General features: G+C 44.0%; 1 protein-coding gene across 4 annotated transcripts in view; it reads left to right on the forward strand.

Annotated features, from left to right (window-relative positions):
• The window catches only part of Slc36a4 (solute carrier family 36 member 4), a 33,586-nt gene that overhangs the window by 9,118 nt on the left and 11,530 nt on the right, over positions 1–12,938 (forward strand). For 2 of the 4 annotated variants that reach the window (XM_029543395.1, XM_029543396.1), the window contains exons 2-8: positions 433–556; positions 1,581–1,671; positions 2,841–2,900; positions 4,416–4,511; positions 5,412–5,496; positions 7,279–7,506; positions 9,163–9,261. In XM_029543395.1, coding sequence (XP_029399255.1) covers positions 4,462–4,511; positions 5,412–5,496; positions 7,279–7,506; positions 9,163–9,261 — 462 coding nt within the window. In that variant the 5' untranslated portion in view covers positions 433–556; positions 1,581–1,671; positions 2,841–2,900; positions 4,416–4,461. Of the gene's footprint in view, positions 1–432; positions 557–1,580; positions 1,672–2,840; positions 2,930–4,415; positions 4,512–5,411; positions 5,497–7,278; positions 7,507–9,162; positions 9,262–12,938 lie in introns of all 4 variants that reach the window. The other 2 variants (XM_021206621.2, XM_021206622.2) reach the window with 1 other exon arrangement.

Below are 12,938 nucleotides of genomic sequence, written 5' to 3' on the forward strand. Positions count from 1 at the left end.
TGTGTGTGTGTGTGTGTGTGTGTGTGTGTGTGTGTGTGTATGTGTGTGTGTGTGGTGTGCAGAGGATATACATGCTTGCATGTGTGTGTATGTCGGCCTAAGTGGAACTTGACTATCTTGCTAGGCTGTTATCTGCTTTATTATTGAGAGAGGATCTTTCACTGAATCCAGAGTCAGTGATATCTTGGCCACTCAGCCTGTCTGTCTCTGCCTCCCAAGTGCTGAAGTTACAAGCAGCTGCCATGGCCTCCTGGCTTCCTTGTCAGTGTCAGGGATCAGAACTCAGGTCCTTAAGCTGAGGGTCAAATGATTTATCCAGCAAGCCATCTCTCTAGCCTGATACTTCCTAATATTTAAAAATTCACAAATCGTAGCCATACATCAGTTTTACCAGCAGTGGTGGAGGACCATTTTATTTTTTCTGTTTTGTAGATATGGACGTGATGAGGCCCTTAATAAACGAGCAGAATTTCGATGGGTCGTCCGACGAGGAGCAGGAACATACGCTCCTGCCCATGCAGAAGCACTGCCAGCTCGATGGGCAGCATGGGATTTCGTGAGTGTTGCGGGTCATGGGTCCTTAGCTCTGTTACTGCAGCATGCATTTCCCAGTCTCCCATACGTCTGAGTGTTTTATGACTCAGAAGATTAAGGAGTCAGACTCCTCAACGCTTGTTTCTGTGAGAGAGGGACATTAGGCTAACTGAACATCGTGGGGATTTCTTCAGTAGTGATAGATACCAAATGCCGTGTCCCTCAGAGGAAAATCTCAGAAGAGGGAGGGAGCTTGAGGGAGTAGGGAGTGGATGTGCAGCCTGAGGAGACAAGCTACGGGTGGAATGTTAAAAACCTGTCTCGTTATCTTATGATCATTACATTCTTAATAGTAATTTAATGATTAAGCACAGTCACCAGAGTTTTGATCATGAGTATAAACAAATCACCCCAAACAAGTAATTCTAGGCAGGTATTCTTATTTCATAAGTCTGAATTTTGTAGTCTTCCTAATTTTAGTTTGTTTCTTCTTGGTCATGGAGAGTAACTCCAGTGAAGTAGAAACTTCCATGGTCAAGTCCTGAGGGAGCTCATGATAATAAAAATTGTTATTTTACCTGCAAATAGCTTTAAAGCTTGTGTGTGTGTGTGTGTGTGTGTGTGTGTATATATATATATGTGTGTATATATATATATATATATATATATATATATATATATATATATACATTTCATCTATAACCTCCATTTAGGGTGACAATCACAGATCAACTGTTCAGAACTGTAATTAGACAATACAAGTTGTTATATTTTACCAGTCAGATCTTGAGAATTCTTGACACCACAGCAGCAAAGTATCCTATGAGAAAACTGCTATTTTATGTGCACAACACTTTCAGTAAACGTTTCATTTGATTTCCACAATAAGTCCCTGTGCTTGTTTCTGTGAGTGTAGGCAGGACTGGAGCCTAGGGCCATGGGGCCTAGGGTGACTTGGTGCTGCTGCTGGGATGGGAACACGTTCTTTGGTGTGTGGGTCCCTAGGTTGAAGGCTTAAATTGTAACTTAGGATTTTCACTTCCTAGATTCATGCAGACCTTGATGCATCTTCTCAAGGGGAACATTGGAACTGGCCTTTTAGGGCTCCCCTTGGCTATAAAGAACGCGGGCATCGTGGTAAGCCTGTCTGTGCTCCCCACTCCAGATATAGTTGTTTGTCTGCAAAAAATGACTTCTAGGTACCATATAGCCTGATCTAATATAACCTGGTCAGGTGACATGTAGGTGGTTATTGGATGTTGCCCTGATAGTTATGTGAACTGTAATTACGGTACCTATCGCAGAGTGAAATTTACCGTTTTCATTTCTATGTGATTACTTATTTGAATATTTAACAACAACAACAACAACAACAACAATCATAACAAGTTCTCAAACCTCACAAGCCTTTTTGAAAATGGTTTTGTCTCATTTTTGGGGAGTGATCAGGGGCTTAAGCTATGTACCCATAGTGACTAATATATTAAGGAATGGATTGCTTTTATTATAATGTAACTTCTTTAGTACCTTAGAGTCAGCATAAATTTGTATGCAGCATTTATATCTAAGGAAAATAGTTGAAATGAGTAGCAGTGTCTTTAAAGACAGATATGAGAGGGCGTGAGAGACAGCTACTATAATGACTGCATTTGAGAACTTGTTGAGGCAGATTCACAGAGGAAGAAAATTGGGTATAATTGTTTTAAAATGGATTGGTTTCCATAGAGATTGTAGCTGTCCCCTCCCCCTGTGTTTAACAGTCCTGTATGTAAATTAACTCTGGAGTTTTGATTGTCTAAGTAAGCTTTGCCCGGTTCTGTTACCCTGCTGTAACCCAGGCACCACTGAATATTGCTAGTACAAACTTGAAACTTTTCATGAACCCGTTTTTGAAATTGTTATTTCCCAATTGCTGTTCCTGGCACATGTTCAGGTACTCCAAGAGTGACCTATAGAAGGATAATGAATTTTTTTGTCTGGATGAGGGTGCAAGTGTGTATTATGCCCATGAGACACAGATGCCATAGATCTGGCCTGTACTAAATGGACGTTGTATTCTGTATCCTTTGTTGATTGTCTGTACTCTGTTACAGAGGCTTCAGTTGCAAAGTCAGCAAGGTAACATCATTGTCTAAAATATCACCTGAAATAATTTCTCTATACTAATGTTTTTCATGCCTGTGATGGTTTAATCAATGGATCCAACAATTTTTCCTTGTAAATAAATTGCTCATTGACTCATTGCTTGTAAGTTGACTCAGTTTTTAAAAATGAATATTTAAATCTTCATATGTTTTTCTTCACAGCTTGGACCAATCAGCCTTGTGTTTATAGGAATTATTTCCGTCCACTGTATGCACATATTGGTACGTTGCAGTCACTTTCTATGTCAGAGGTAAATGTGGACTCATTAAGTCTATTTGATTAATTGTAAAGTTTCACGTTTGCTTACAGTATCTTGGTCTCCTGTATCTATTGTGCTTTGCATCCAGAGGTTGTATTTCCCTCCACTGTATAGACACAGCTAAGATAATGGCCATGGGACCGGTTAGCGTTAGTCGGGCTCTGGTCCCAGTTGTTCCTTAGTGTGCCTGGAGACTTGGTCTCAGCATCCCCGTGGGTATCTACAAGTGCTCAAGCCCCTCACATAAAGTGATGAAACCTCTGCACAGCCTTTCAGAAGCTACAGTCATCTTTCAGACAGTATGAGTGCCATGCACATTATTATTCTAGACTGTTTACCAGATAATAACAAGAAAAATAAAGTTGTAATGTAGTCAACACAGACATACTTTTTTTCATAAAATTTCCATATGCAATTGGTTAGCCCACACACGAGGGACTTGTGGGTATGGAGGGATGAGTGTAGTCCCTTTTTCCTTTCTAATGTGTATCATTGTCTGCGTGTATGTGATGTGTGTGCGTGGCACACCTGTGACGCGGCACACCTGTGAAGGGGAGAGGACAACTCTGTGGCAGCGGTACCCCCTCTACTTTCCGGGGCCCTGGGGCTTGACCTCAGCTTGTCAGGCTTGTGCAGGCGCCTTAGCTCCCGAGCCATCACGCTGCCATGACTACAGATGTTCAGAAGTCTGCTGGGGAGACGGGTGGGTTCTGTCAGTTAGTAGAAGAGGAATGGGAAGGTGTGGAGGAAACCGAGGGGCTGTGCCCAAGCAGTGACCACGTCAGCCCTTAGGTCATTAGTGAGTCAGTTTGGGGCATAGTGCCTTCAGTGATGGTTCCTGACATGTGGGCTGACAGACTGTCATAAAAGTAAGATACCCCCTTAGTTCTGTGTCACGAAATGCTCCTATTGGACAATAAATCAGCCTGTAAACGTGCTTCAGATTATAGCGGATAAGTGATCCCAACGCTTCATTAAATGTTCTTGGAATGGTTTATATCATTTATGGTGTTTAAATCATGATGCGTACTCTAGAGAAGAAAATGGCATAGAGAAGGGAAACATGAGCCTGGCATCTTGGAGATGCTCTGAAGATTATATGAGACAGTTTAAATGGACCATATTGCAGAGCCTGGCACACTGTTACACAGTGTGGTCAGGATGGAATGATCTTCAGAAGAACAGTAGAGTCGGTGTTTTTAGGTATTTAAAATTTTAAATCAATGAAGCACTAACATAAAATTGCCTGAAACTTAGAAATAAGAAAACTTGAGCAGTGGATAAAACTTTGTATGCCTATGACAGGGTACTGATACTTTGAAATTTCTTGAGTACACAGATATTTACACTTTGATAACAAATCTGCTGGTATAGATCCCTGGGTTTACAAATCTGTATTTATTTGATGCTATTTTCACGAAATGGCCTTATAGACCCACTTAATACTTCTCTGTGCATGTTTGTCATTAAATTTCAGGTTTAAGAAGTCAACATTGGGGTACAGTGACACCGTGAGTTTTGCCATGGAGGCTAGCCCGTGGAGTTGCCTTCAGCGACAGGCAGCATGGGGGCGGTGAGCGCTGGCCTTGCTTCTGCTTCTAATGGCTCCGTGTTCAAGCTATTCTAATTTTTAACTGTTTTCATCAAACAAGACATAACTCAGAATATCACATGGTTGTGGGAACACAGTAAATGGTCTTTACAGTTGGACAGACTCTGGTTCTAGTCAGTTGACAGGATTCATCAGTCAGTCAGGCAGTCTGACTGTGTGCTCTGTCCTTGCTCCAAGTCCAAGATGCAGGGTGTTGTCCCTGGGGCCTCCATGTTCAGATGACATCACACAGACACCTGGCAGCGGTTGCTCCCTCCCACATAACTGCTGTGTGTTCTGCACCTTTGCAGTGCATCTTACTAAAAACTCAAAACAAAATTGACCAAAGAAGTCTCCAGAAGTTTAATTCCCACCTCTACCTCTTGCATTGTACTTCCTTATTATTTGGGGAGTAACAAGTGTCCACCGTGTGTGCATGATGGGAGGCCTGGCGTGAGGCAGATGGAGAGAAGTAGGGGATAGATTTAGTCTAGAGCACGAGCCTCTCTTTAGCGCTGAGGCTTGAACGCAGGTCCCTGGGCACACGTGGTGAAAGGCCTCCCTCGGAGCCACACCCCAGGTCTGAACATACTTCTGTAAAGCTGGAGGACAAGCAGCTATTCTTACCCAGAATTGCTCAAGTAGGAAGTGATGTAAAAATCTTTGCCTTTAAACTGAGTGAAGCCTGCTTCTACTGTCCAAGTGTAGTGCCTTCCTGACTGTGACATAGGACCTTCATAGGGATCCAGAATTTTAAGTGTTCATTATCTCAGGAAGTAAAGGGAAACACTATTGTAAAGTGTTTTAAAACAGTTAAGAGAAGCGAGCTCCACTGCCTCTTCAGAGCTCCCAGTGACCCTTTCTGTGGGACTGTGTTTTCAGGAGCGTGGTCGACTTCTTTCTGGTGATAACACAGCTGGGATTCTGCAGCGTCTACATTGTCTTCTTAGCTGAGAATGTGAAACAAGTGAGTATGTTTCCGCTCTGTGGCATTGCTTTCTTCTGCCGCCTTGTTTATCTCACGGTGGAGGATGGCACGGATGAGGATAAAGATGTTTTCCACTTGCAGTCATTTCTCATGTTCTCCTTTACAAGTTGGGTTTCTGCTGTTACTGTTGTTGGTAGTATTGTGCCTGACATCATATCACCCATGGTTGTGCCTTTGGGCTGGGCTATCGTATGGTCCACTGTTTCTTGATTATTTCTAATTTAAGTTTCAAAAGTCTGTGGGTAGGTATTGGGGTGGCGTTCTTCACATTGTTGATGGTTTTTAAAGGAGGTATAAGATAGTATGCAGCAGCGGAAAGCCTGGGGTACAAAGGAGTGTTTGTTCCTAAGATTGAGTAATTGTTGCTGTTGTTTAAGAAGGTTCTGGAATCACAGAACCTTCTGGCATCTTGCAGTCATCCCCGTGGAACAAGACGGCAGCTGCCTGTCTGCGAGTGTGCAGGGTGGCAGTGCTGGGGCTTGTTATCCCACCCCCACCCTGTTTACTTGCTTTTCTGAGATGCTCATTTTGAACTTTCTGTGGGGCTCAGGCTGACCTTCAACCTCCTGATCCTCCTGCATTGCCTCCTAAGTGCTGGCCCACAGACGTGTGCCACCAAGGCTGGTGATGGTGGGACTCTCCGAGCTCTCCCAAGAGAGTTGCCAACAGGCCCTGTTGGAATCTGGGAACAATGCCTGAGATTTTGTTTACAGACTGTAACACAGCATTAACTTTGACAGTTACCCTGGAGGTTATTATCTACTGCCCAGTCTTGTGTCTGTGATTAACATCCCCTCCCCTGAGCTTACTGGACATTTTCCTGAGATGGAGCCCTCAGTCACAGTTGTTCCCTACTGTGTCTGTCAGTTAGGGATGGCCTTGGAATTCAGGATCTTGGTGCCTCCTGAGTGTTTCCTAAGTGTTGGGCTCTTAGGTGTGTATCATCAGAGCTGGTTAGTACCCCTGGGATCTGGTAAGAGTTTTAGCACTGGGTACATTTTGAGGTTTCCCTCCCTTCCTCCCTCCCTCCTTCCCTCCCTCCTCTCTCTCTCTCCTTCTTTTTCTTTCTTTCTCTCTGAGGGGAGGGGAGGAAGGAAACATTTAAAGGCTTTGAATGACTTCTCTTATGAAACATATTTGTTCCAGAGTTTAATGGAAAATTTAAGTCATGAGAAGATGAGGTAGAAAAAGGTACTCCCTGAGTGGTTAGAAAGAGAAATTGTCTTATAGCTAGAAGATGGAAATCTTTTAGAAGCATAAAGGGCACCACAGAAAAAGACATGCAGTCAGACTTTAAAGAACAGCAGAGAGTACCTACACGGATAGGGCAGGCAGCAGTCACACACGGGTGGAATTGGGACTTGTCACTCTTGGAAGAAGTTTCCTTACATTTGGTGGCCATGTACATTGCTGCACACATTCATTACAATTAATTCCTCACCATCACCACCACTATCACCACCACCACCACCACCAGCACCACTACCAGTAAACACTGAGGGGTGACCTCACTGGTCACCAGTGTCACAGTGAGGCACTGAGGGGTGCCCTCACTGGTCACCAGTGTCACACTGAGGCACTGAGGGGTGACCTCACTGGTCACCAGTGTCACAGTGAGACACTGAGGGATGCCCTCACTGGTCACCAGTGTCACAGGGCTTGATTGTAGAGGGTGTGGGTTTTATTTGATCTGTCTTTCTTGTGATTATAAGCTGATGGGTGATTTTCTTCCTCTGTCCTGTCCTGGTGACTGTACTGCAGGTTCATGAAGGATTCCTGGAGAGCACAGTGATTGTTTCGAATGGCTCGGACATGTCTCATGCCTGTGAGAGAAGAAGTGTGGACCTCAGGGTCTACATGCTCTGCTTTCTCCCACTTATAATCCTCTTGGTCTTTATTCGCGAGTTGAAGAATCTCTTCATACTTTCATTCCTTGCCAACATTTCCATGGCTGCCAGTCTTGTGATAATTTACCAGTATGTTGTTAGGGTAAGTGTGCTTTTGGGTAACCACATGGGTAAAGCTTTCTTTGGAGGTGAGAGTTGTGACGTGGAGAGACCTGTTCCACATATGCTATCCTGGCACATGGATAGGCAGTCAATGTTGATCTCCCTTCAGGGTGTAATGTTAACGCATGAAGTAGATGCTAAGATGTTCAGTCTGGCTTTAACATTGATGAGGCTGCTTGTGGGTGTGTATCACTGTTTCCAAACATACCACCTTCCCTGTTAGAGCTCCTGTGAAATTTACGACTGTGCTCTTACTCAGCCCTCAGTGACTCAGCTCACACAGTCCTTCGGCTTATGTTTTTGAGATTTGAGTTAGTTACAAGGATGGGTGTGTTTATGAGATTTGAGTTAGTCACAAGGATGGGTGTGTATATAATTCTTTAAGCTTCTGTGCTTGCTGCCACATACCCTCTGCTGCCATGGCACAAGTTTGTGACTCTTCCTTTGTTTGAAGACCTTGAAGTAATCAGAACTGAGGTCACTCTTTGAAGTCTCAGGACTTAACCCAGTTACATCAGGCAGAGACAAGTGACCTCAAGAAAGTTGAGAATCCCTGTTTTATTTTCTCATGATGTAATCGACTAACTATATTACTTGTAAGGTAATCATAAAATTTCCATTATCAGTTCAGACACACTCATGCTGCGTCTGCTTCATGTTTCCTCCCTCTGGATTCTTAAACTGGGAGGAAAGAGGGTGGCCTGAGCCTTTCTGAGGCTCCCCGCTTCTTAGCTGGTCGTGTTAGACTTGGCGGAGCAGGAAAGGTGGCTCCCCCAGGAGAGGGAAGAGGACAAGGCATGCCAGCGTCTGTGTGCTTGAGGACAGTTCAGCAGTCACAGATGATGAAGACCCTTTGGCACCTGGCTCACTCTGGTCCTTGCTTCCCCATCACATGTCATCTTCATATCATGAAATTCTGCACATGCCCCAACTGTTCCCAACCTCCACATTCCCCAGACCACCCACGCGCCTTCACACTTCCGTCTGCAGATCTTTCCTTAGCCTTGAATTCTGCTTCAGTAGGCAAGGCAGAGCAGAGGGTGGTGGCAAGGAAGGCTAGCATTAGGGCGTCTGGAGGGAAGGTCACTGTGGTCAGTGGGTTTCGCCAGGTACGCTGCAGTGACTTTGCTAGGGCAGGAGAGTGGGAAGAATTGCTGTGAGTTGGTCATCCACAGTGAGGAATAGGTTGTGCCCACTGTGTCAGAGCAAATGCTGAAACCCCAGGAGACCTGTGCCAGGGACAGCTAGAGAGGAGGTCAGGAGCCAGGTGTCTTAGGAGAATGAAGAGGAGCGAGCGGCAGGGAGGTCACAGCAAGTGCCTAGTGACTTAGGGTCTCTGAGCATGCCTGTGTACTTCTTACATGGCAGGAGATTTACCTCACGTGCTGCCTGTGACTGGCCGGTGCACATAGGTATGCAGGAGGATTGTGTGATTGTCAGGGAGACAGTTTCCTTAGCAACTGTATTCTAGTAGCTTAATCTCCCTTAACATAGGATACATGAAGTGTTTACTAAATGCCATAATTCCGGTTGCTTTGTGAAGCTTTTGAGAGTGTGAGTCTGCTGTTTAATTTTAAATAATTTGAATTAGATAAAGCTGTAATCTGGTTTCTTTGTTCTTTTCCGTCTTCTGCAGAACATGCCGGATCCCCACAACCTTCCAATAGTGGCCGGTTGGAAGAAATACCCACTGTTTTTTGGCACTGCTGTGTTTGCTTTTGAAGGCATAGGAGTGGTAAGAATTAGCCATTACTTGGTTTGTTTTTAAACTCTTAAGTTAACACAAGACTTTATATAGTGAACTATATAAAATACATATTTTCTTTCAGTGTTTTAATTTCTTTTACACATGGACCATAACTCCCAGTTTGGTGGACGAATGACAGAATGAAACAAGAGGAGGGGATATGACTACTCCTGAGAGACAGAGAAGACTCTTATTATAGATGTAAGAGAGTAAATGGTCAGAGGGAAGAGTCCCGGCTGAACATGGCTGGCAGATTAAACCAGACCATGAGAGGAGACAGGGAGGGAGTGCACGAGAGGAGGCTCCAACCAAGGACCAACAGAGGCTGCTGGCCAAGAGACCAAGGGGCCCCAGAATGGCTGAGTTCTATAAGGCTCAGACTGGGGGAAGTGACTTGGAAGCTGGGCCCTGGGAGGGAGGGGCTTATGGTAGGGCTGGGTGAGGAGTGCTGGGCAGAGTCACAGGTCTACCAAGTGAGACTTGTCCTAGATTTGAGACCTAGTGGTCAGTGGGGTAGACTTGAACTATTATTTGGCTTTTCTACTGACCAGTAACTTAATCTTAGACATGAAGTCTTTTCCTAGGTAGGTTAAGTGATGATATTAGACTAGACTTTTAGGAATAATGGGAATAATTATTGGGAGTATAAACCTATAAAAGCCTCAGATCGCATACTGAAAACTCTTGTATCATATAACTTCAGAAGCACAACAATTTTGTTTTATCTGTGTCACACATACTCAAGCATGCCCAAATAGAACATTTTTTTTATTTTAAAATTTCTATTATGTATGTGTGTGTTTTGTCTGCAAGTATGGTTGTACACCCAAATGCATGCCTGCATGGCAGCCAGAAGAAGGTGTTGAGACCTTGGAGCTGGCGTTACAAGGTAGATGTGAGCCACCATGTGGGTGCTGGGAATCCAACCTAAATCCTTTGGAAGAGCAGCCTGTGCTCTTGCTCACCGAGCTCTGTAATAACACATTTGTAAAAGGTGTATATGGTGTGGGGTGGGGAATTCAGAGCACAATTTTCTAGAGTCCGCGCTCTCTCCTTTTACTTCACGGTCTTTTGTTTCTGCTGCTTCGAGATACTGCAGGATAATGGGCTAGAAAGCTTCCAGGTGATTCTCCCTTCTCTACCTCCCACCTTACCCAGGGCTGATGGGTTATGATGTGAGCAACCAGCCCAGCCCTTCCTTTCTGGTGATCAGCCTCAGGTCATCAGGCTTGCATGTCCACCTGCCAGCCCAAACATCACATTTTATAAACTAGAATAGCTGAAGGCCATGCAAGTAATCGTAAAGTTATTGTCACCTGAAAATCGGAGATAATTCTCCCTTTAAGATGGGCACATCATATTTGTTTTGAGGTACGTTATGGAGATGCTGCTGCCGAGAGATACATCCTGAGCCTCTAGCTTCTTAAGTATTTCTACTCTAAATACTTCCAGTACTTATGGCCTAAAATGTGTAGGTTTAGGGAAATTTGAATATTAATGTCAGCTGTCTTCAAAGCTAATATCTCAAGGTCTGATGGCTTGGTATCAGAACAAAAGCACTTTAAATGTTTCTTCCTGTGAGTGCGAATGGATGAATCTCAAAGGCAGACTCCTCTCTCCCCCTTTGTGGACTGTCTGCAGACTGAATTCTTACAAATTCTAGATATTCTCACAGCTCCTCTTCCTGCTGTTGTAGCTGGAGCTATGGATTTTAATGTATGTCTGTTATTAGTTTAGCATCTTAATCACTGGATATTTAGTTAAATGTTGACTCTCTGACAGCAGCTACCAAGTCCATTCTCATTCAAAACCAGCCTCACCATCCCACCTCCTTTTCCCCTTTTTAATTTTTAAAAATTTTTTTTAGTTAGGATACCAATCAGAGTTTCCCAGGGTATTTGTGTAAGTCATACCCTTTGTTCGCCTGCTGTACCCCCCTCTCCTGCTTGGCTGAACCTCCCTACACCACAGAGCCCCTCCTCCTTCACAGCTCACGTTCCATGACTATTTCCTGTCACCTTGGTCTTTCTCTGTAGTCCCCTTTTTACTTTCATGCCAACTACTCACACACAAACACATTCACACTGAACTCACACACACACATTCACACTGAACTCACACACACACACACACACACTCAAACACATTCACACTGAACTCACACAGAGACATACACACACACACATTCATAATAAACTCACACACACATATACACTCACACTGAACTCACATATACACACTCAAACACATTTACACTGAACTCATATACACTCACACTGAACTCACATATACACACTCAAANCATATACACTCACACTGAACTCACATATACACACTCAAACACATTTACACTGAACTCATATACACTCACACTGAACTCACATATACACACTCAAACACATTTACACTGAACTCACATATACACTCACACTGAACTCACATATACACACTCAAACACATTTACACTGAACTCACACTACACCCATACACACATATTCACACTGAACTTACACATACACACAGTTCACACTGAACTCATACACATACACACAAACATACTGAGCTCACACATATACGCATACACATTTACACTGAGCTCACACATATGTACATACACACTCAAATACATTCACAGTGAACTCGCACATTCACATACATACTTTAGGCCATAAGTATTGGAAGTATTTAGAGTAGAAATACTTAGATGCTAGAGCCTCAGGATGTATCTCTCGGCAGTGGCATCTCCACAGTGTTGTACCTCAAAACTAATATGATGTGCCCAACCAAAAGGGAGAATTATCTCCGATTTTCAGATGACAATAACTTTACACATTCACACTGAACTCACACACTCACACACATTCACACTGAACTCACTCACATATACACTCACATTCACACCCAACACATACATGCATGTACACACATGCAATATAGAACAGTTATGGACATGTATATATGTGTTCTTATATGAATATGAGCTTAATTTACATGCTCTGTCTCCTGAGGGGTTAGAAGCAATACTCTTCACATAGCACCCTCAGCATGGAAACCCTAATTCTAATTGCTGTGCTCCAAGAAAAGAATCAAGTTCTGTGGAGAAAAATGTCTGATCAAAATCAAAACCAGGGAATCCAAGATGAGTGCGGGGCTCTTTGTAGTCCAGAGAGGGAGGGCATGCTCGGAGGGACAATGTGGCCGACAGCATCGGGGATGCACGCATGCCTCCTCATTTCACAGCGACAAAGGCTGGAACAGCATGAGTGACGGAGGGCGTGACAGTGGCGGGTTGCTACTCAGTGTACATAACAAGCCTCCCCAAGTCCACAGTGACATAAATGGTTGAACTAATGACTGCTCGGCTGAATCCCCAGAAAAGCCTCCTTACAGCAGGAATAGATTAATTCTCACTTAGTTCTTGCAGAGTGGACTAGAGTTAGAGCCTCAGAGTACAGTGAGGGGGGTAGGAAGGTGGCTTTACAGTGGCCGGACTGAACCACACCAGTCATCAGTCATGATGGAGACATGTGACAGGAAAAGCACTTCAGAGTGTGGTATCCTCTGAAATGACACTATCTCGTCACAGGGAAGGAAGGCATCAGGAAGGATGGTATCAGGACAGACCCAGATTGTGCAGAGGGGGCTGTGTAGACAGTGCTGTGCAG

The sequence above is a fragment of the Mus pahari genome, chromosome 10 (genome assembly GCF_900095145.1).
Source record: "Mus pahari chromosome 10, PAHARI_EIJ_v1.1, whole genome shotgun sequence".
Classification (NCBI taxonomy): Eukaryota; Metazoa; Chordata; class Mammalia; order Rodentia; family Muridae; genus Mus; species Mus pahari.